The 23445-nt window shown below is 28.8% G+C and overlaps 1 protein-coding gene across 1 annotated transcript in view; it reads left to right on the plus strand.

The window, feature by feature from the left end:
* LOC135951288 (probable serine/threonine-protein kinase DDB_G0278665) overlaps positions 1-21924 on the plus strand; it is a 35406-nt gene extending 13482 nt beyond the window's left edge. The window contains exons 2-5 of the mRNA XM_065500907.1: positions 19021-19656; positions 19732-19915; positions 20103-20476; positions 21638-21924. Coding sequence (XP_065356979.1) covers positions 19021-19656; positions 19732-19915; positions 20103-20476; positions 21638-21726 — 1283 coding nt within the window. The 3' untranslated portion in view covers positions 21727-21924. The remainder of the gene's footprint in view (positions 1-19020; positions 19657-19731; positions 19916-20102; positions 20477-21637) is intronic.
* Positions 21925-23445: the final 1521 nt, after the last annotated feature.

A 23445-nucleotide genomic window follows, 5' to 3' on the forward strand; every position in this document is an offset into this window, starting at 1 on the left:
GTAACTGTTTTTGTTTTTTTTTTGTTTTTATCCTCTTTGTCTTACACTCTTTTTAATTAGTAATAATTAGTTTTTGGAAAAGTATAATAATGTCATATTCATCTTTATTTTTGTGTAAGTTTTTTTTTTGTTTCGTTTTTTTCCTTCTAAAATTAATTGAAGTCTAACATACTCAAACAAAAACAAAAACACAATTATATGTGTTTATTTGTGCAAGAGTATTTATTCCAGAAAAGTTATTGGGTTAGAATGCAGGGTGTTGAAAGTATACAATAAATATTTTTATTTATTTGTTATATTGTTTGGTCTTTAATCATTTACATTGATATTTAACTCCTGAACAAGCAAAAAGAGGCTTATTTTTAGAAAAATAAAGTAAATTGTATCATCAACTTTTTCAACATTTTAATATAGTATAGCATATAAAAGATAAAGAAATATTTTTTTATTAGGTATAAATTTTAAAATGATTTTTGTCCCGTTCCTGCGCTATTCAAATTTACAGGTTTTAATCAGAATTAACAACATAATATATTCAGCGCAATCATGAAAAAATCCGCTGGAGTTTTAATTGATGATTGTGCTGATTGAAATTTTGAGTACGAAAACGATTTTATTGACGTATGATTTATATTATTAAATAAATATTAATCATACGCCTTGTTAAAATTTTAAAATCGAAAAAGATTTAATTTTCCCATTAAGTATTACACGAATTCATTAATTACAAAACTTCCACAGTTTTCCACATTTGATATTAGTACCATAAGAGAAAATCAGAAAAGATATCTCGTCCACATATTCAAATTATACAAATCGATACATATTTTCAGCTATGAACATTAAATCAGTAATTTTCCCGCTGCACTACATTTCCTTCAATTTTAAAACTATGCAGACATTGTATGCACATTATAATAGCATACTTCTAGGCGCTTTAAAATAATGTTGCGTATCAGGTATGGAAAATTCTACACTATTGTACTTTTCTCTGTACTTTTGACATCAGAAAATATCGCATTACTCATAAAGACATTACTAAAGACATATTAAATACTTTTTTTATTTCATATTAACAACAAGTACAGCAATTAAAAGAAACATTTTAAATAATTAAAAAATCGACTTTTATCTTTACGATTTTTGTAAATATCTAAGATATTAGTTTCAACATTAATTAGTTTTGGTTTATTTTTAATGAAAAATACTGTTTTGGATCTGAAAATTGTTTAATATTTCACATATTTGTTATATAAACAAATTTATCATATGAAATTTCGTGAAGTTTAGTAAACGATCATAAAAAAAATTCGAAACTGGATTAGGTATGCTGTCAAAGTTCTAGAATTATTTATTTACACGTTTAAATTCAATTGTAAGCTGAATCATTTTTGTGTTTTTTTCGTTAAATTTATAAGTTTTAATATTTCTTTTTATTACCTTTTAACATTTAATGTTAAAAACTACTTTAATTAAAGTTATTTATAATGGACAACCTGAAACAGCATATTTTCATTTGAAAAAAAAACAACAACAAATTAAGCTCAACAGAAATAAATTGAAAAGTTTTTTAATTTTGTACTTGACAAAACTTTTATTTCAAAAACTTATTCTTTACTACAAAAAACTTTTATTAAAACGACAAATTTCCAAGAATTCCGTAAAATACTACAAACCAGCTCATAAAGGGTTAAATATTGTAACTATTTTTAGTTTACAGGCAATTATCTACAATTATAAGATATTTTGTACATTCAATTGACCTCTAAACATAAAAATAATTGTTTTCTTAAGAAAAATTTGTTAAAAAACATTAAATTCAAGGGTGTAAATATATTAATACAATACAAATCTATGAGTTTTAAAATTTTAAAACTATGATTCATGTAAAAATACGTTGGCGTTTAAGAGGTGGGTTGAACAAAGTTAAACTTTGTAAAAAAAATGCACCTTACCACTTCATTCATACTTAAAATACTATATAATGCAAGTATTTCTAGGAAACTTTACAAAAAGAGCTTAATTTTAGTTAAAAATAGACAACAGCATAGAGGCGCCTACGAAAATATAAAAAAATAAACAAACATTTGAACATATAAATATAATTATTGTAACAAAACCAAAAAAAAGAGAGCTTTTTATTTCCGTTTACTAAAAACAGAAAAAGATAATCGAAAAGGATAACCAGAAAACAAACAAAGCTTAACCGGAAGAGAGTGAGAGTAAGAGAAATGAAACAAATATGCAATGTTAGAAAAAATACTCCCTGTTTTTGTTTATATTTATACTAAAACAACATTGAGAGTAATAATAATAATAATTTGAATTTACGTCAATACATGAGGGTTTTTATTCTTATCATGTCTGAACTAAAAAAACCAGCAAACACATGACAAAAACTTCAGTTACAAGAATAATTACAATAAACATTTAAGCCAATCAAGTTGGAGTTGTACAAGCTAAAAAAGATAGGGACATAAATATAAATATAAAAAGGATAATTAAAACACAATTTCAGTTTAATATTAATATTAAACAAAATATATGTACTTTCTATTTCAAAGTGGTTTATTTTTAATCTAACGAGTGTAAATTGAATAACTTAGTTTCAATGTTTATGTTCTATAATGTTAACACAGTAAGCACCGTTATCTGCAGCCATCTTTGTAAGAGACAATGTTTACGACACAATGAGTCGGAATGGGAGTGGGAGAGTATAAGCAAATTGCATTTATGTATGTTTGTGCATATGTGAGTACAAAATGTAACATATGTTTTCATTTATTACAACTTATACATACAAACATACTTGTACTTAGTAGAGAATTATAATTTGTTTATGAAAATGATTTAGAGTAGAAAATAGCAATAACAACAACAACATACAAATGCATTAGTGTAATTTAATATTTATGTCGGAGTATAACAGTGAGATTAACTATTAGAGCAAATATACACACATGTACTTACTAATTTGTGTATAATAAAGATATGAAGAAGAATATCAACAAGTTGTTGGTTTGTTTTAATGCTTGAAAGCAACAGGCTAAAATTTGAATTAAAGCTTAAGCACAGTGAACACTTTTAATGTAGGATATTAGGTTTAATTAATTTAATTACAATATACATATATAAAGTAAATAATGATTAACATCAATTAGATTAATTAAACTTGTACATGAAAATAATTCCAGAATACTGGGATAATACTATAATGTTTTGCCGAACTATGGGACAAATTTTTATAAAGTTTTGAATGCTAAATCTAGTAAAGTCATATACATATTTGGTAAAATAACCGTAAGACAAAAGCAATAGGGTTTCGGTTGTAGTGTAATCGTTTAAATCGAATCGAAACTTTAATTTTGTATATATCGAAGGTTTAATATAAAAAAGGCTCAACTCGATTTTACTTTACAGGAGAAGAAAAAAACTTAATAGACTCCATAAAATTTTAGACAAAAAAAAGACAACACATTTTATTTCTCATTTAAAATTTTATTTTTTTTAATGAAGTATTTAATATTTTTTCACTGATATTTAAAAAAAAAAAATTAGTTACGCCTTTTTTATATTAAGCCATCGATATTTCTTATTTTTCTTATGGAAGGACTAATTAGGGATCCTAATTTCCCGGACTTTTTTCTTTCCCGGGAGGAAATTAAAAAATCGTTTCATTCCCGGGAATTACCGGGAATTTTTTAATACTAAATTAAATTATAAACCAGAAAATTTGACTATCTATTGCTAGAACCGAAAAAATCTATGGATATAATAGAATAATTCAATTAGCAAAAAATTTGACCATCAAAACGAATCTGAATGTTGTAACTTTTAGAAGAAAATTTCTGAAGGTATTCCCGAAAATTCCCTACAAACATTTCCCGAAAATTAACAAACAAAATTTCCCGAGAAATTTTTCCCGCGTAGGAACCCTAGACTATATTCAAAGCCCTCTATCTTAGATTTTTATGAAAATGAGGTTTTGTTTATAAAATATTCAGGAAACAAGACCACATTTATGGTATAAATTCTATATTCGGCTGTGGTGAATCTTATATACCCTTCACCAAATTATATTTTAAAATAGATTTTTTTCCAATTTTTTTTTTGTTAATTTTATGGCCAAAAAATGTTTTTTAAACTTTTTTTTATATTTAAAAAAAATTTATAGAAAATTTTTGTGAAAAAAATGGCACAGTGGCGCCATTTGAGTTTTTTTGTTGCAAAAATTATAAATTTTGTACCAAATGAGATAATCAAACAATTTAAAAGGCATATGATAGGTAATTGACCTATGAAATGAGTGAAATGGTGAAAATGGTTCTACGCCTTTCAGGTGCCTACTTATGAGTTAGCAAATTTGGAATTTGTGGAAAAATCAATATTATGGGAAGTAAAATTAAATATTTTTTAAAATTATTGTTTTTTATGTTTCTTTTTAAAGGCTTTTATGATTTAAAATTATTCCAGAAAAAAATTAAAAAAAAAAAATTTTTAATTTTTTTTGTTGTCTTTTTTCATAATTTTACCTCTAGCAAAAAAAAATGGGGCAAGAAATTTTTGCATTAGGTAAAGGAATAATCAATGAACTTATTTTGAAAATATTGCAAATATAGAAATTGATAGTTTTTTTTTTTATTTTCCATCAAAGTTGAGAAATATTGAAAAAAATGTTGGTAAATATCGTTTGGAACCATGTCTTTTTTCAAAATTTTACCTCTAGCAAAAAAATGGGACAAGAAAGGGCAGCTGGCAATTTTTACATTAGGTAAATTACATATGGCAAATATAGAAATTGATAGTTTTTTTTTTATTTTCCATCAAAGTTGAGAAATATTGAAAAAATGGATAGTTGATAAATATCGATTTACCTGGACAAATACAAAGCAAACAGTACAATTTTCTTTTAATCTTTTGTTAATAAATAGATCCATCAATAGAAACAAAAATAATGACAATCCGTTACATAGTTTTCGATATATTGTAGCTGAAATTCAGTTTTTTTGGAAAACTGAAAATCAGTCAACTTTTCAGGGCTATATCTTCTGAACCAAAAATCTGATTGTGATAAGAGTAGCATATTTGAAAACGTTGAACAATTTACTGAAAAATAGGTTTATTCTACTTGCAAAATATGTTTTCTTACTAATTTCATACCTATTCGAATTCAATCATATACAAGTAATATTGAACCGAAATTCTTTTGATACTGGTCCATTATCTATAACCCAAATAAATGGAATATTTTACAAGATATTAAGAGGGATATTATATCCTCTGAATACTTCTGAACCAGTCAGAAAACAGGAAAACTTTATTAAATTTTATACCTAATTTTACAATACTTTATAATACTAATTTATAACAATTAGATGTCAAATTTAGTAGTTCCCTTAAAAATATATTGTAGAAAAAAGACAGTCTTTTACTCTCCTGAAAACTTTAACTTAGATGTATCGCCTTGGAACCACAATCTCTCCCGAAGATGGAAATTTCCGCAATACAAATATGATTATTGCCGCAATAAAGCTGAATTCACCTATGAGTTTCAGAAACATTTTTTGTTCGGAAAAATTTTTTTTTATATGTAGTTTGACATTCTATTTTTGAGAGAGACTTCAAACTACATATAAAAAAAAATTGTTCCGAACAAAAAATATTTCAGAAACTCATGGGTGAATTCAGCTTAATTGTTTTCTTCTATTCAATACGATTTAAAATAATTTTCGTACAATATTATTTTGTCTATAGGGATATTTTATTTATGTTTTTCTAGTAAAAGTTTTTGTCGCTTTGTTTGTATTTAATTTATTAAAGTAAATACATTTGATGTTTTTTTGTTTTGTTTTATTTTCCCCACTTTTTGTTTTATTTCATTTCGATTTAGCTGTAGGACATTTACATCCAGAATATTTATGCATAACAACATGAATTCATGATGAATACATAATAAAATATATTAAAAGAAATTCAATTGCGAAATTATATATTGAAAATATGTATGTATGTGTATTATGTTAATTGAAAAATGTCATACTAATTATATGTTATTAATATGAAATTGAATTATTATGACGAAATTTTAGGCAACCTTATCTTAATTTAATTTCTTAAATTATTATTGCTGAAAATTTAGCTAATTTGCGCATATACCTGCAATTTTATTAAAGCTTGTATTTTGTTGCTAAATTTTAGGAGTCGTATGTGAAATATTAATAAACTTGAATTTTTTGTGAAGTATACGCCATAGGGTAAAACTAGAAGGTGTGAGAAAATAATATAATAATAATTCTCTCATAATAAATATGGCTGCCACAACAACAAAACACATGGATTTACATGTATTTTGTAGTTGCAACTTGCAAGAGTTAGGTTTTTGAATGCAGACTTAGGTTTTGTACTCTCAGTAACAGTTCGATTAATATTTTATTCTATGGTGTTATTCCATAATAATAAACTAAATAATTCTTAAGATAGTTTTGCAAAAAAGTTACAAATACACATTAAAAATATGTTGTATTTGTATTTTAATGCAAAATTTTTAATTTTAAAGAAATTAAATTTAATAACACAACCCAGCAAATGGTATTAGTTCAAAGGGAATGACATTTTCACGACTTCTGACGCAATACAATGGTAGTAATAAATAAAATTGCAACCAATAGTTTAAGGATACAAACTAATGTTTATTATCTTTTTAATAGTAATTTTAATTGTCAAACATAAGTATGGATTTTATTATCTATTTGTAATTATATTGTTAACTGCCATATGGTATTATTATTTTTGTTGGTATTTATCATTATTTCATATTAAACAAATACTTTGTCTAATCTATTATGAGTATTTTTGTTTGAGGGAAAAGCACCCGGCAACAAGTTATATGCGCCGAATACGTCATGACAGTGGAAAGTTTATTATAGCCAGGACTTTTGACAAACAATCGATATTGTTGTGTAAAAAGAAAGATAATAAAGATAAACGCGTTTTTAATAATTTTAGTATACTTCACAAATATTTCGGAAATTTAATTATTATACAGTGTTTGCATATATTTAAAGCTAGCAGAATTCAAACAATAAACTTATAAACTTGTCGTATACAGGACATTTGCCAAACAATTGATATTTCTATTTGTAGAAGAAATATACTCTTCAAATATTTTACAAATTTAATTACACAGTGCAACACGAATAAAAATAACTACTCTCAGAGGCAAAGTTGTAGCCCTTGTCTTAAAGAACAAAAATTGTGAACATATAAAACAAAAAACTTTATCTTCGAGATCAAATTCGCAAAAAACTATGCTTTAGTTTAGTATGCTTTAGTTTATAATAATTTAATAGTTTATGGCCCAAAACACTTACTAACTAAACGGTGTTAAGAATAATTCCCAGGAAGTTCATATGTTCTAGAAAGTTGTTTATTGAAATCTTAGGTACATTTTTGTAGTTGATTGATTCCTTGAATTTTGAACGGTCGGCTGGCTACCTATGGACCTGAACAGGGGAAAAAGGTAAAAAATATCGAATTTTTTAAAGTTTTTTGCGATTTTGATCTTGAAGATTAAGGTTTTTTTTTTGATTTCATATGTTCACAAAATTCCGAACTGTTTGCAAGATATGTGCCTGAGAAAATTATGACTTTTTTGCAAAAATCTTTGGGGGCCCATAAAAAAAGTGCATGACTTTGGGCAAAAATTAGAGACATGGGTCTTTTTTTTGGTATTTTATCACGTACTGGTGTCCCTATATGGTTATATTTAGAAATTACACACAGTGTTATAAACACTGTTCACTGTTATATTTAAAAGCTAGAAGAATTGAAACTATTGTGACTTTTATGAACATTTTCCAGTGAATTGAATAAATAAAAATATCTGCTATTTTCTTAATTGGTAAAACATATTGTTTAATGTTTTGTTTTTATTATTAAACCACAAAGCCACAGGATCTGGCTTGTGTCATTGTCAATTGAATTATACGCGTTAATTTTTTCATTTTTGTTTTTTTATTATTCAGTACACAAACAAAATTATATTAATACTTCATAATTGTATTAATATTTGGCTTAAAGTTAAATATAAAGCTTATAAATGAATTATAATGTGTTACAAAAGAAATAAAATGAACTGCTCTGAGCCATAATTTCAAAAACTTAACAAAATTTAGCAAAATTTGCTAAAGAAAACATTGAATCAAAATTTAAGTATTAAAATTTCTCTCCATCAAAAAAATAATATTTCTATAATGCTGTTCATTTATTAACATCATTGTCAAGGACTACTTTTGGACTCTTCTACTTTTATTTCATCTTAATATTTTCCTTTTACAATGTCGCTGGCAATGATGACAATGCTAATCAATTGAATTATTATAGACAAAAAGCATACAACACTCACTCCTGTAAATTACAGGAAGTCCTTTAAAATACTTACTAAAAAAAAAGCAGCAAATAGACTACAAGTTGTTGAGTAAATGAAAATTCTAAACGTAAAAGTTTCCATTAGGAAAACCAAATGGAAAAAAACCCTCACAAACATTAGCAACAACAAAATGCTAAAACTTAACTACATTAATGTATATCAAAGACAAGTAACAGCTGGAAAACAATTTCCGTTTTAAGAAGACACAATTGCTGTAGTTGCTAATATCTTAGAATGGAGAAAAACACACAAAAAAAAATTGAATAGCTAGGAAAATGACAAACAACAATAGGAGCTATAATAAAGTTGTGCCTTTTATAAAATAAATTTTGTAAAAGACAAATTTCATAAAAAGGAAGAAAGCAGAAATATTATGATTGTGCAAAAATTGTTTGTTAATAAGGGTATTGTTGAAATGTCCCGATAATGATTGTACATAAACATATTTAAATATACATAAGTATTGTAGAAACAAATTGTTAGATGTCCCTTACCCACATAAATTTGTCTCGTGTAGACCACTCTTTGTCGATATTAGGTTCTTGCTCCAACAGAGTTGCCAGCACATCGATGTCTGCCATTTAATATCATTTTGAATAAAAAGACGCCATTTTAAAAATATTACACAGCAAATTATGAACATTAACATCAAACTTTAAATTTCACATTATAGCAATTTCAAATTTGAATCCATTTAAGAATTGAATCATAATGAAATTTGGAACTTAAATAAATCGAAAAGTATTTTAATCAATTTTAGCTATTGTCTTTATTTAAATACCAAAACTCTTAAAACGAGAAAAATATGTTCCAAATTTTTTAAGGTTTTTGGCTCTCAATTACCCATCTAGTTTCTAATCTAAGTTTCTTCTTATAAATTGCCATTCAGTATGAATTGATATGCCAATCAGAGATGGAAATTAGAATCTCTGTTTGGTATTAAATTTTTCTTAATTTTAATAATTAAAATTAAAATTGAAATTATATTTATTTTGAGTGAAAAACTATCAGAAAAGTAAAACAATTTTTGTATGAAAAACACAAAAAAAAATTATTTAAATAATTTTGTTAACTGAGTGACTTTCATTACAATTACAAAATTGAGAAAATGGTAAAACATCCTTGTTTTAGTGTTCTTTCTTGTAAAAGTTTCCATTGTTTTTCCAATGAAAAACAAAATTAGTTTATGAAAACTAATTTTAAGGAATATAAGAATTAAAAAAAGTTTCCATTGTATTGTCACTCATGTTATGTTAGCAAACCAAATAATTAAAGCTGTAATTAGACTTGATTTCAACAATTACTTAAATCCTATTCTAGATTAATATTTGCAAATGTACATTCCTAACTCTCTAACTAACTAAATGACCAATAATCTTAACAACCTGCCAATTAATGCCGGACATCTAACTACATAAATACATTATATTCATAATCGTAATAATTACACGTTTTTGTTTTTTCATTCTTTCTATTACGATTTTAATAAATTGTTGCTCAGCAACAAACCCAACCAGGACGAGAGTAAAGACCCCATTTGTTTAATCTGGTACTAATTGTAATAAGCTTCAATAAACCAACCCAATACAACATACACAAATGGCTAATAAAATAATAATAATTCATAATTTTTTTTACTATAAAAACACACTCACATATTCTGAGACAAGAAAGAACTAAACATAAATAAATGAAAAATATTGTACAACAAATAATGGTAATTAAATGGCTGATAAATGTAAGCACTAGTACTTTTACAACCCTCAAGTATGTAAGACAAAATATATTGAAAGTATTGCACAGCCACAGTCTTACAATCTTAGAAATATTTCTAAAAAACGCATTTTATATATGCACCCACATTCGGATTAATTACCCGCTTACGCTCTCCCACAGATTTCTAAATTAGCAGGGATATGAAGAATATTAAAACCTAATTAAAATAATAAACTGCAGAAATAAATTAGAAAGAGTTTTTAGCAAATCCTACAAGTAATTGAAAAAATTGCATTAAAATGGGGTTAAAAAAAAGTAATAAAACGCTAATTTATCATGAAATACAAGGAAATTTTCCTCCAACCACCAGACCAAGCAACACCAAACAAACTTAAGAAATCAAATCAAAATGCGTAGTTAATTATTTATTTGATTGAATTAACTCGAGAAAAATGTAAGAAAATAAAAATAATAACATTTATTTAATAAAAACAAAAACAAAATGCAGGAAAAAGGGGGGAAACAGTAAATGTTTAGCATTTGTACGTAAGCAACAAGTGACATTTAGTTACGAACATGACAGGGAAGAGATAGAGGGTGAGAACTTTCAATATTGTTATAAGCTCCTTTCTTATTTTAACACGTGTTGAAGGTTTATTTAGCTAAGACTTTACAAGTCTACGCCACGAATGCATTTAAAGGCTAGTTTGTGTAATAATTTTATTTGTTAAATTAAATATTTATGCAATTATACAAAACGTGATAATAGTGAGTTTGCAATAGATGCCGTTTTAAGGCTATGAAATAGATTAATTAGCAAGAATTACACTTACGTTATACATAAACAGGTCAGCAGGCTATGACATTTAACTCTGTAATTTGAATCAATATTATAATTGTAATTCGAATCAAATTACAGAGTAATCTCCCTTATTATTGCAAAAACATGATAAGTCACATGCATTCCAAAAAAAATGTTAGGTATTAATTTGATTACTACATTAGTCGACTGTTAAAACCAGGGTTTCGATATTCAGCTCTAGCAACATATTTCTTACATTTGACTATGCAATAAATATGAAATTATCTCATTTCATCACAATCAGCTAATATAAATATTCATACTGTTCGTTCGTATTACTATTAAAATTGCAATGCTAGTCTGCAATTTTTAGTAGCAAACACAATCCATTGCATATCCACCAAAATATATGTTCGTGCTTTAGTAGCACACAGTTTTTTTGTCGTGCTAATATTGCACTCCATTCGTTTTATTTTGTTGTGCTGGCAAACTTTTCTAGCAAAAATACACACTTCTGTAGTTGCGCTATAGCACAATTGACATTTCTGCAATTGATGCTATCAGTTGCTGTTCTTGATAAGTGCATAACAACATATCAGTAAACACACCCAATGTACAGTTGGGCAGAATCAAAATTTTTTGAAATAAATCTGGCATTTCTAAACTGCTGATCTGATCAGGATAAAATTTGACGCGGGCGTAGCCAAGGAGTATTCGAGTTTAAATTATTGAAATGGGCCCTACAAATGCCCCAGGGGCGGCGCTATGGGGGCTCAGAATAGGGTACCTTCGACATGCAAAATTTTTAAACACGTCCCATTTTTTTGTTTCCCATTTGATTTCAAAGAGTTTTATATGTTTAGAAAGCTCTCGCCTATGTCTTGAAAAAATATGCTTGCGTGTGCTATTTATCTCTTATACTTTTCGAGTTATAGGCATTTCAAAATTGAAATTTTAAAATTTTGCCATACCTTGGTCCGCTTTTTTAAAAATATAGGTCGTACTTTTGTACCGAACGGGCTCGATTTTTTTTGTTGGTTAGACAACTAAATTACCAGTAATATACAAAATATTTCAGAGTAATATCGATTATAGATCCAAAAATAAACGATTTTCAATTTAAGAATTCAAAAAATAGTAGATTTTTGCTGTTTTTTGGATGAAAAGGTGACTTAACTCTTTTTTATTAAAAAAAAACTTTCTTTAAGAACATATAACAATTTTATGTTTTTCTGTAAGGTAGCTTTACAGAGAACATTTTGGTATAAAAAACATGTCCTATTTTTTGAACGTGTTGCCCTTTCGTCCTGCGGAATTTGACCTATTTTTTGATAAAAATTTCAACTTTGGGCCACATGTTCTAAAATCCCAAAGTTGGGATCAAAAAACAGAAAGCAGCTTTAGAAACCTTGATGTGTTCCCTATTTATCCCCAAAGTATTTTCCCAGCCCCGAAGGAAATGTAGACCCTATGGTTAAAATTGTAAAAAATACCATTTTCGGGATTTTCGCTTAAATTTTTAGGAATTGTGGGATTCCTTTTGACCTTTTGAAAAGTTTTTTTACACTTTGTAATTTGGAATGACAAATTTAAAAAACGTTGAAAATTTCATTGAGTTTTGCTAATAAATAAAGATTTTATTACATATTACATATTTATTGAGTTTCTAAAACTAAAATTTTTATCAAAATTTTAATAGGATTGCAAATACATATTAGGAACAATTTGATCCACATTTATTCCGAACATTTTTGTTCTTGTTTAGATATTTTAATTTTTGGTCTTACAAAAAAAATGCAAGTCAATATCTCAGTTAGATTCAAAAATATTTACACTAATGAATAATCGTTATTTCGTATTACATACTTGACAATAAAATAACTAGCAGCATCCAAATAGCCAAAAAACAAGAAATATCTATGCAACCATAGCAGAGCAACAAAAGAAATGTAAATTGCTGCCAGAGAAAATTGCTAGCACAACAAAACAAAAACGAATGCTGACGCGCAATATTAGTTCGGCAAAAAAGTGTGTATGCTGCTATAGCACGAACATATATTTTGGTTGTTGTGCTACAATAACGAGTGGACAACTGGTTGTATCTGCTACTAGAAATTGCAAACTATCATTGCAATTTGTATAGTAATATATGAATAGTAACAGCAAATTTATATTAGCAGAGTTATACAAAATTATAATAGTAACTATATTTTTAGTATGCAGATTGATAAAAATGTATATTTACTGCAATTGACGGCTAATATAGTAGCAATTGTAAACCCTGGTTAAAACCAAAAGTATTTTCATTAATTTCTAATACAAAATTTAACAAAATTAATTTTATTAAGCTCAAAGAACTAATGTCGACTTTGTCAATATTTAGACTTTTAAACATCTTACTAAATACTTTAACAATTCATAACAATTCATAAATAACAGAATTTATCGGTTGTGACTGTTGAGGTGACAATAATTTGGATATTTAAATCGTAATTCTTCAATGTCAACTGAATCAACACCATCAAAATCTATGGATATAATTAAATTAAACGATTGTCAAAAAATCACAGCGAATCTGTTTTATCTGTGCAGATATAATACTGGAACTTTAAGAAGAAAACTTATAAAGAAATTCTTGAAATTTCCCGGTAATTTATAAAAAAATATTCACTGGAATTCCGGAAATTTTGTTCTGATTAGGAACCCTTTTTTATACGTTTAATTTTATATTTATATAACTCAAACAATAGACAACAACTAGATAGGTAACTGAGAGCCAAAAACCTAAGTCTGTTGTCAAAAACCTAATTCATGAGAATGTATTGCATGTATTTTGTTTTTGTATCACCCGTATGTGTGAAAAGAGAGTAATTTTTTCTTCTCTCCTTCCGTTCTATGCGTTTATTCTATGACTCAAACTATCTCCTACTGTGTTTTTAATTTAAACTTATAAAAACACCTTTATTTTCGTACACATTTGATCATATATCAACAGATCTGCCAAAATCTGCCAAATCTGCTTCTACACATTGCTGAGGTTAAAGATCAATGTTCAAATTTGTCAAATTTGTATGACTTAAAAATGCGGGATTTACAATAGATGGCGTATCTTTTGAACGCGGTTTTTGTTTTTAATAATTTATATGTCATATTGTAGGCTACATATCTGTTATTTATTCTCACTTAGTTATTGAACATTATAATGTAAACAACAACGTTAATTTTTGCTTCGAAAATGTCGAATTTTGTGTCAACAAAGCGTCTTAAGTGAGAAGTTTTGCTTTACGTCTTTAATTTGAAAAAAAGTGCTGCTGAAGCACACCGATTGCTCACCAAAGCTTATGTGAATGTGTTCCATCGGTTTCGTGCGAGAAATGGTTTGATCGGTTCAGAAGTGGTGATTTTGACACGGAAGACCAAGAATTGCAGGCATTATTCCATGAAGATTGTTGTCGAACTCAACAAGAGCTTGCAAAATCATTGGGAGCTACTCAAACAGCAATTTTAAAACGTTTTCGAGCAGCTGGATTTATCCATAAACAGGGAAATTGAGTAATATGAATTGAAGCCAAAAAGACGATTTTGCATATCCGAAATGATGCGTCAACGCTATAAAAGAATAATACGATAACCCGAAGCGTAAGAGATCGTATCGCTCGCCCACATTATGCAATACCTGTTAAAATCTATTTAGAGTGAAGTGGTTGAAGTGGAAGTTTTGCCTCACTCGCCTTATAGTCCAACCCTATCCCCGTCCGAATACTATTTGTTTCGATCGATGCAGGACGCTTTCTCTGGGATACGCTGCACCTTAGAACAGAGTTTCCGAGCCATGTGAGATGCCATGGCTTTCACAATCTTTCACACTTTCAACCTCCTATCGGCCAACACCATTTCGGGTGTAGAGACCTCAACTAGGCTTCCAGAACGTTTGGCATCTGCCGTGCTTGCACGAAATTCAGTAAACCACTTTTTTACCATTGAAATTTATGGTGGAGAGTTCCTTTAATCAAGCTTAGCCTTGGTATGAATGATATTTTACGAAATTCACTTTTTTTCATCTTATCCTCAAGTCACGCTATCTGCTATCAATGGCTGTCAAACACAAACTTACTGACGCAGCTTGTTAAAATGTTGACAGGAGTCCAATTACAGATGCCTGTTGACAGGAGCAGTGTCACCCTTTCAGTTAAGAGGCGGGAAATTAAAAAAGTAACGGACTTTTTGAGACCGTTTTTGATTTCAATAGCATATATACAAATAAAATTTCACCTCAATATGCTTATTGGGTTAACCATGACACTCAACAAGTGTTTAGAAAGTGGCAAACAATGTTGCATAAACCTGAATGAATTGTTCGACAACAAAAATGGAATAACAAGGCTCTCAAGGATATATAGAATAGCAAAAAAAAAAAACTGCGCAGCAAGACCAATTACGTCAATGCATAAAGTCACTCTAACACTTGAATGAAAGTAACGAGTCAATAAAAAAAACAACATGCACACAAAATGACACAAGCTACGACTGACTACAAGTGTTTGAACAATGACAACAACAGCGAACAGAACAGAACCATTTTCTCAAAGAAATGAAAATATGGAAAAAAGGTCGATTCCCTCCTCCCCTATTACTTGACTTAATTGTATTAAATATTACTAAAGTGTGTGCAAAAGTGGGGCTCAATAGGCGTTTAAGTTTTACATACAAAGTAGGGCCACTTAATAGCAAACAACAAAAAAAATAATAATAATAGAAACTCTCGTATTGAATCTTTACAATTAACACGTTTGTGCTAAAAACGTTTTACAAAATATTCGATTAAAGTCAACTCTCAATAATAGGCACGTTTTTAACTACACAAACACATACGCTTTTTCTAATGGCTGGCATTGCTCCATTTAGTGTTAGAAAATATGTCGTCCTTAATGCTTTAGGCTCTTTACTTCGCAATTGGGTGGAACTGGAGCAAGTGCTGTTTTGTAAGACTAGTGCGTAGTATTTATTTACTTGGGTTTAGAAAACCACAGGATCTTATTGAAAATGGTGGTTATTGAATTATAAAGTAAATAAGTTGAAGTATACAACGACAACACATTCATTCATACATATACATATTTCCAATTTATGCCTTTAAATGCAAAAGTGTAGACAGTTTTGGATTTAATATGGCTTCGTTATAGGTAAAAAATAATAAAAATTTAAGTAAGAAGTGTATATTTTTAAGGTAAAAATGTCACATACAAATTTCAGTATATTCACGAGATCTGTATCCTTTTAATGTTTTATTTTTGCTAACCCGAAGCAGTTTAGGATTTATAATGGGGAAAATTTTTTCAGGAAATTAAAGTTACAGTTCATTTCTACACAGATTTCTTCAATACTAGCAACAGCAAATCAGATGACATAGAAAAATTATAATTTAAATAACCAAATTTTTGTCACCCTAAATAAAATTTGTCTGCCAAAACAGAAAAATTCGGTCTTTTATACTGAATCAATTGATGAATTGATTAACAATAAAATTGGTTATCACCAGGGAATGTTTTCAAGTTTTTTGCATGAAAAATAAGCTTTTGCATATTATGATTAACAATAAAATTGGTTATCACCAGGGAATGTTTTCAAGTTTTTTGCATGAAAAATAAGCTTTTGCATATTATGATTAACAATAAAATTGGTTATCACCAGGGAATGTTTTCAAGTTTTTTGCATGAAAAATAAGCTTTTGCATATTTCAGTTTTTAGAAAAAAAAATAATTTAATGCGAATTTTTTCAAATGTTTAGCTTTTATTTTGAAACATTTGGACAACATATGGATTCCGAGCCAAAAGAACTGCTCATCTTTTGAGGCCACGAACGAATCAAGCCAATATGGGATACTCTGTTCGGAAGTGAAGCGATCGAAACAAATAGTAGTCGGACGGAGCACGGTGAGGCAAAACATCCCAACCACTTCATTCTAAATACCTTTTAAAAGGTATTGCAACATGTGTCCTAGCGTTGTCATGATGGAATTTGACGGTTTCATGTCTCGCCGCATATTCTGGGCATTTTTCGGCCAATGCTCGCTTGAAACGAATCAGTTGCATTTGGTACAGGTTCCCTGTGATGGTCTGGCCAGATTGCAACAGCTTATAATAGATAGAACCCTTTTGCTCCCACCAAATACATAACATTACCTTAGCGCAATGCATATTTCACTTTGGTGTCGATTCGGCTGGTTGGCCGGGCTTCACATACGATCTCTTATGCATCGGGTTATTGTAATGGATCCATTTTTCATCGCAAGTAATGATTCGGTGCAAAAATTATTTTCTTTTATAGCGTTTAAGCAGCATTTCAGACATACAAAATCGTCTTGCAAGATCTCTCAGCTTCAATTCGTATGATACCCGTTTTCCCTGTTTTTGGATGAATCCTGCTGTTTGCAAACGTTTTGAAATTGCTGCTTGAGTAGTTCCCAATGATTTTTTAAACTCTTTTACAACAATATACATGGAATAATGCCGACAATTCTTGGTCTTCATTTTTTTTTTGGCTGGCCTGGGTGATCTGTGTCTTTCGTGTCAAAATCACCACTTCTGAACCGCACAAACCATCTCTCGGACGTTGAAACCGATGAATCACATTCACCATAAGCTTCGGTAAGCAATCGGTATGCTTTAGCGGCAATTTTTCAAATTAAAGAAGTAAAGCAAATCTTCCCGCATATGACGCTTTGTTGGCACAAAATTCTACATTTTCGAAGCAAAAAAAACTTTGTTGTTTACACTATAATGTTCAATAACTAAGTGAGAATAAATGACAGATATGTAGCCTACAATATGACATAAAAATTATTAAAAACAAAAACCGTCTTCAAAAGATACACCATCTATTGTAAATCTCACATTTTCAAGTCATACACCAAATATAAAAAAACCAAGGATATTACAAAATTGTTTGTCTCTCCTGTAACATTTTTGAAAATGGACTTAGCACATTTGCACTCTAAGCTAAAGTAATATTCATTGAAATCTGTCCATATTTGTACAAGATACCAGCTCTACTAAGTTGTTGCACAGCAGAGGCGATGGACTTTAACAGCCTGTACCTCACACCTTGTATTTTAACGGTGTGCTTACACATTTAATTTTATAAAAGTCTCCTCTAAGATTCGTTCGTACCATGACACGACAATATAAGGACACTCAGTAGAAAATAAATTCTCAATTATACAATTCTTGTAACGTCAAACAAATGAAAATATGAAAAAAATCAAAATCAAAGTTTGACGTTATAGGGGTAAATATTGAAAACACTCCCTAGTGATTCTACCTTCTACAATTATTGTATGATGGCAAGATGTATTAACAAGGTGGCAGCGTAACTACAACAATTACAACAATACAAAAACAATAGTAATTTTTTTTCGTGTAAAACCGTGTAAACTGTCAAAAAAATATCACAAAAACCCACTTTTATAAATGAAATAGCTTTTTTAACACTTTTAAAAAAAGCGATGACAAATACTCACATTTTTAAATATAACCCCCTGTCTATACTTGACAAATATTCATCATAACAATAAATGACATTTGTTTTATCATAACGAAGCAATAATACTAGTAAATGGAGACTATACCTGATAATTCTTTATCTAGACAACCATTTTGAAGTTTATCATGATAAAAATTTGTCAGGTATAGACAGGGGGTAAAATAATCTTTTTTTATCTTATAACAAATTTAAAAATGTTAGTAAACAAGTTTTTGATATTTCACAAGGGCAAAAAATAGTCAGCTGGCGTTACGCTGTCACCTGGTTAAATATGCCTTGTATCATGGTTCGTACATTATTTTGCAATCGGACCAGTAGTTTAGAATTTAGAGATTGATCACACTGTGTATTTTAATATTCCCTATTAACTAATTCTAATATGTTTTCTTTGAGAAAATGCAAGCAAAAGTAGGAGTTTACCTTATTTATTTTATCAATTAAGAAATTTTTATTAGTTCAATCAAAATAACCAAAATTAATAGTCTATTTTAATAACTAATTATTTTCCCCCTACTTTTCTCTACTCTTCAGTAAAACGCTCCAGTGGTGGCAACAAAAATGATGCTCACAACTCTCCAGCCGCTATTATGAACAAAAAATCAAGTCCCGAAATTGTACCAGCTTCCTATACAGCTCCTCCAAAGCCCAAATCAATGATGCCTCAGCTACAGCAGCAGCAACAGCAAAGACAAGATGCTAATGAATTAAATTTCAATAATAATGCAATGGAAAAGAACAACGATCTGATCAGTTCGGCTATTGCAGCCGGTCTAACTGCAGCTGCAGTAGAGGCCGCTGCTGTGGCAGCCAATCAACATGAATTGGAACAATTAAGGAAACAACATCAACTATATGCTGATGAGGGTGATGATGAACAAGCCTCCTCAGCTATTAATAAACGTGGTATAAGTGCCCAACAATATCCTTATCGTAGTGCCTCCTCCTCCTCAACACCTGCTAGACTAGGTTGGGGTAATATTGCCGGTGTCAGTAACGATTTCAATAGCGGTGTTTATAATACAGATGGTGGTTATTACAATCCTTATGGCAGTTTTGATAGCCTGCCAGCAGTTAGCAATGATGTGCCTCAGGGTACTTGGGGTGATGAATTGGATCCCGGCAATGTTGTTTATACAGATATTGATGATTATGTTCCCGTTTCAAAGGGTAAGTTTTTGGCTCATAATATTATAATAGATTTGATTTAATTGTATTGTTATGATTATTATTTGTTATATACAGCTTCCACATATAGAAACAAAGCTTATGATAATTTACAAAACATTTTGAATTCCGAATCTTATTTGGATACAGTACCTCTACCCTACAACAGTGGCCGCTACTACAGTTCTGGTTTGGATACCGAGCGTAATAAGAGAGCTTACAAGATCTTCAATCAATTGGCCAGCAAATTTCCCGATATGAGGTAAATATTAATAAATAAATCAGATGTTGTGAAAGATAGGTTAATAGAACCTATGTTATGAAACTACTAGCTCAACCCGGTAGGCCTTGCTGTTCCGAAGTAATTATTTTATATGGTTCTTAGAACATTTTTTTTCTTTATAACGAAAGATTTCTCTTTTTAACTAAATATTTTGTTACCCATTTAGATTGAAACGCGACACAAAATTAACCCCAGCCGATATGTTAGCCTTGGTAGCTTTGGTGGAAGCCGGTGAACGTGCTCGCAAAGACACTGACGCCGATGCCGGTTACAACTATCCCTCAGAGAACTATGTACCCAAAACATATGGCCTGAATAATAACTACAATACCGCTGGCAATGTTTACGATTATCCAGCAATGCCTCAGGCGGAAGAGAGTTTAGATTACAACAATAATGGCTGGTTTGAACCCCAATCGATGGTGGACTATTATGGTATGCCTGTAAATATGGAAGCAATGAACAAATATGAAATGCCCAGAGAAATTCAAAGAGAAAATAAATACAGTGATGGTTTTCCCTTAAATTCAAATGGAAATCGTAAGTTGATATGGCAACAAATAAGATAAGTTTCCTTAGGGTCCTCTTTTCTGTAGATTGCTATTAAAAACAGCCTTTCGGGTTTAAAAGGGGACTTTGTTTTGTTAGCAGAGTTTCCGGTCTATGTATCAAAACCCTAAGTCTTTTTTCAAAACCTCAGTAGTCCGAATAATAGAGAAACATAGAACGGAAAAAAAATTAATCAAAATAATCGCATTCTTACCACTTAGGTTTCTGACAACTGAGTTAGGTCTTTGACAGAAGTGTTTCCGCTCTATGTCTATTATCTATGGTCAGAATATATTAGTAAAAATGTGAGTAATTTTTATACCCTTCACCTTCGTGAGAATGGTATATATAAGTTTGTCAGTCCGTTTGTAATTTCTACATTTTTCATTTCCGACCCTATACTTTATATATTATATATATATATTCTGGATCCTTATAGATAGCGGAGTCGATTAAGTTATGTCCGTCTGTCTGTCTGGCAGTCTGTTGAAATCAACTTTCCGAAGCCTCCAAATAACTGACATACACGATTCATACATCAATATCTCCGAATTCTTCCGGATCGGTTGCTATTTAAAATCGAGAAAATCGATCCACAAATGGCTGAGATATAAGGAAAAACCAGGACAACCTCGATTTTTGACCTAAATCTGGATTACTAGATCCATTAATATAAACAATATGGATATCTAATGATAGATATTTCAAAGACCTTTGCAATGACATACATAAGACCATAGTAAGTTGGACCTACAATGGGTCAAAATCGGAAAAAAATATTTTTTAACCCGAATTTTTTTTTCATCAAAAGTTTTTTTTTCGCTAAATATTAAAAAAAAAATTAAAAAGCAAAAAAAAAAATTTAAATTTAATAAAAAAAAATTTTTACAAAAAATTAAAAAACTACTTTAGAAACAAAATTAATTTTTTTACCTAAAAATATTTAAAATTTTTATTTTGAAGTATAATTTGGTGTAGGGTATATAAGATTCGGCACAGCCGAGTTTGTTTTTCAAGTTCTATGTGTATTACTATCGTCTTTTAAACCCAGACTAAAATCTGCATATTAGAAAATTATGGAAACTTAGCTTTCTGTTTTTCTCTTTAATCATACAATTGAAAATGTTTACTATTTTGTTCATTATTTTATAGGTTATAACAACAAACGTTTTATGGTGGCCAAAAAGAAACGATCCATTGCTAAGTCTTCAATACCCTACAAGCCCGAATCATTCTTTTAAAGTTGCACATAATATTATAAATAAAATATAAACGTCAATTTCAGGTACTTAACTAAAAAGAGAAATTGTCGTTGTATTCAAAAATTATGAAAAACTAAAACAGAAATAGTAATAAATTTGTAAGATACCACACCATACCAAAGCTAATTACTACTAAACTAAATATACATATATTTCTATATTTAGTACAAAATTATCTAAAAACCATTTGCCCCCAGAAAGTATTTTTTATTTAATCATAAATTAATTTTTTTTCTATAAAAAAAAACCTAAAAGTATAAATTTTTTCTACTATTATTTTATTTTTTAAATATATTTTGTGTCAAATTTTATGATAAAATATGTTTATAGAAATTATATTTGTATTTAACGTGCAATTGATGTAAATGCATTTATGTAAAATATATCAATATTTAAAAAAAAACTATATTTATACAAACCTAAATAAATTACTACTATTTATTTAAACTAAACTAAAATATATTTGTATGGTAACAAAATATAAAAAACTAGCTGAATATGTTAACTAAAAAATACACCTACTAAACAGATAAATACTTAAAATGTGTAATGTCAAGCAGTCTGATAGATAAATGGAATTTTGAATGAAAAGAATTATGACTTGTAGAAGTATTCGTATTAATGCTGTAAGAATTCATAAAGCTATTTTATACTTTTTTTAATTTTCCTGAAAATCATTGTTTTTTAATCTTGGCACATTTTTGTAATGCACTCTAAGACTTTTTGCGGCTTAAAGCGCTAAAGGCGTTTATGTAATTAAAAAATATATATATCAATATCATCATTTACACTACTACATAAAATTCTAGACATTTGTATCACAACTGTTAAAGATTTGAATTTATTAGATTAAAATTCATTTTGAACAACTTCCAAAAAAAGTCAATATACATTTATTACCAGGAAATTTATTAATGAATTAATAACATTATTAATAGCCTGATAAATTTTTGTCATGTTGATTGTCAAGATAAAAAATTATCAGGTATAGTCTCCATTTATTAGTATTATTGCTTCGTTATGACAAAATTGTTAGTGCTTTTGCTCAGACAACTTTGTCTTGACAACAAACGTCATTCATTGTTATGATATATACATATTTGCCAAGTATAGACAGGCGTTGATATTCAAAAAACATTGGTTCTAGGACAGTTATGTATTAAATTCTAAACTTACGTTAAACTTAGGTTAAACTTATATATATATATGGATTTAAGTAATCAATTGCTTAATTCTGAACAATCTGTATCGTATATCTTGTATTACATACACTTTTTGTTTATTTGTTAGTGAATGAATTTTAAACGTCAAAAAGTAAATAAGAAGAAAATCAGTATTCAGTAGTAGGTTTTCTAGGAATAAAATAACAAATAAAACTGAAAAAAGTAAATTAATGATTTTTTTTTGCGAAAACTATAAATTTGCTTCTTCTTCTAATATTCTTCTTCTCAATAACTGGCATTCACTTTACATTGATAGCTGGGAAACAAATAAAACTTTGTAAAAACATATAAAATAAAAGTGTATTTCTTTTTGTATGAAAATTTCCAACAACAAGTTAACACTGTTGTATTTTAATACAATAATACACTCGATACAAGGATACATGAGGTTTTGTGAATTAAACAAATATTTTACAAAACATTTAACCAATTCGTGTTCTATTTTAGTAACTTTATTTATTAGTTAATATTTATT

The sequence above is a fragment of the Calliphora vicina genome, chromosome 2 (assembly GCF_958450345.1).
Source record: "Calliphora vicina chromosome 2, idCalVici1.1, whole genome shotgun sequence".
Taxonomy (NCBI): domain Eukaryota; kingdom Metazoa; phylum Arthropoda; class Insecta; order Diptera; family Calliphoridae; genus Calliphora; species Calliphora vicina.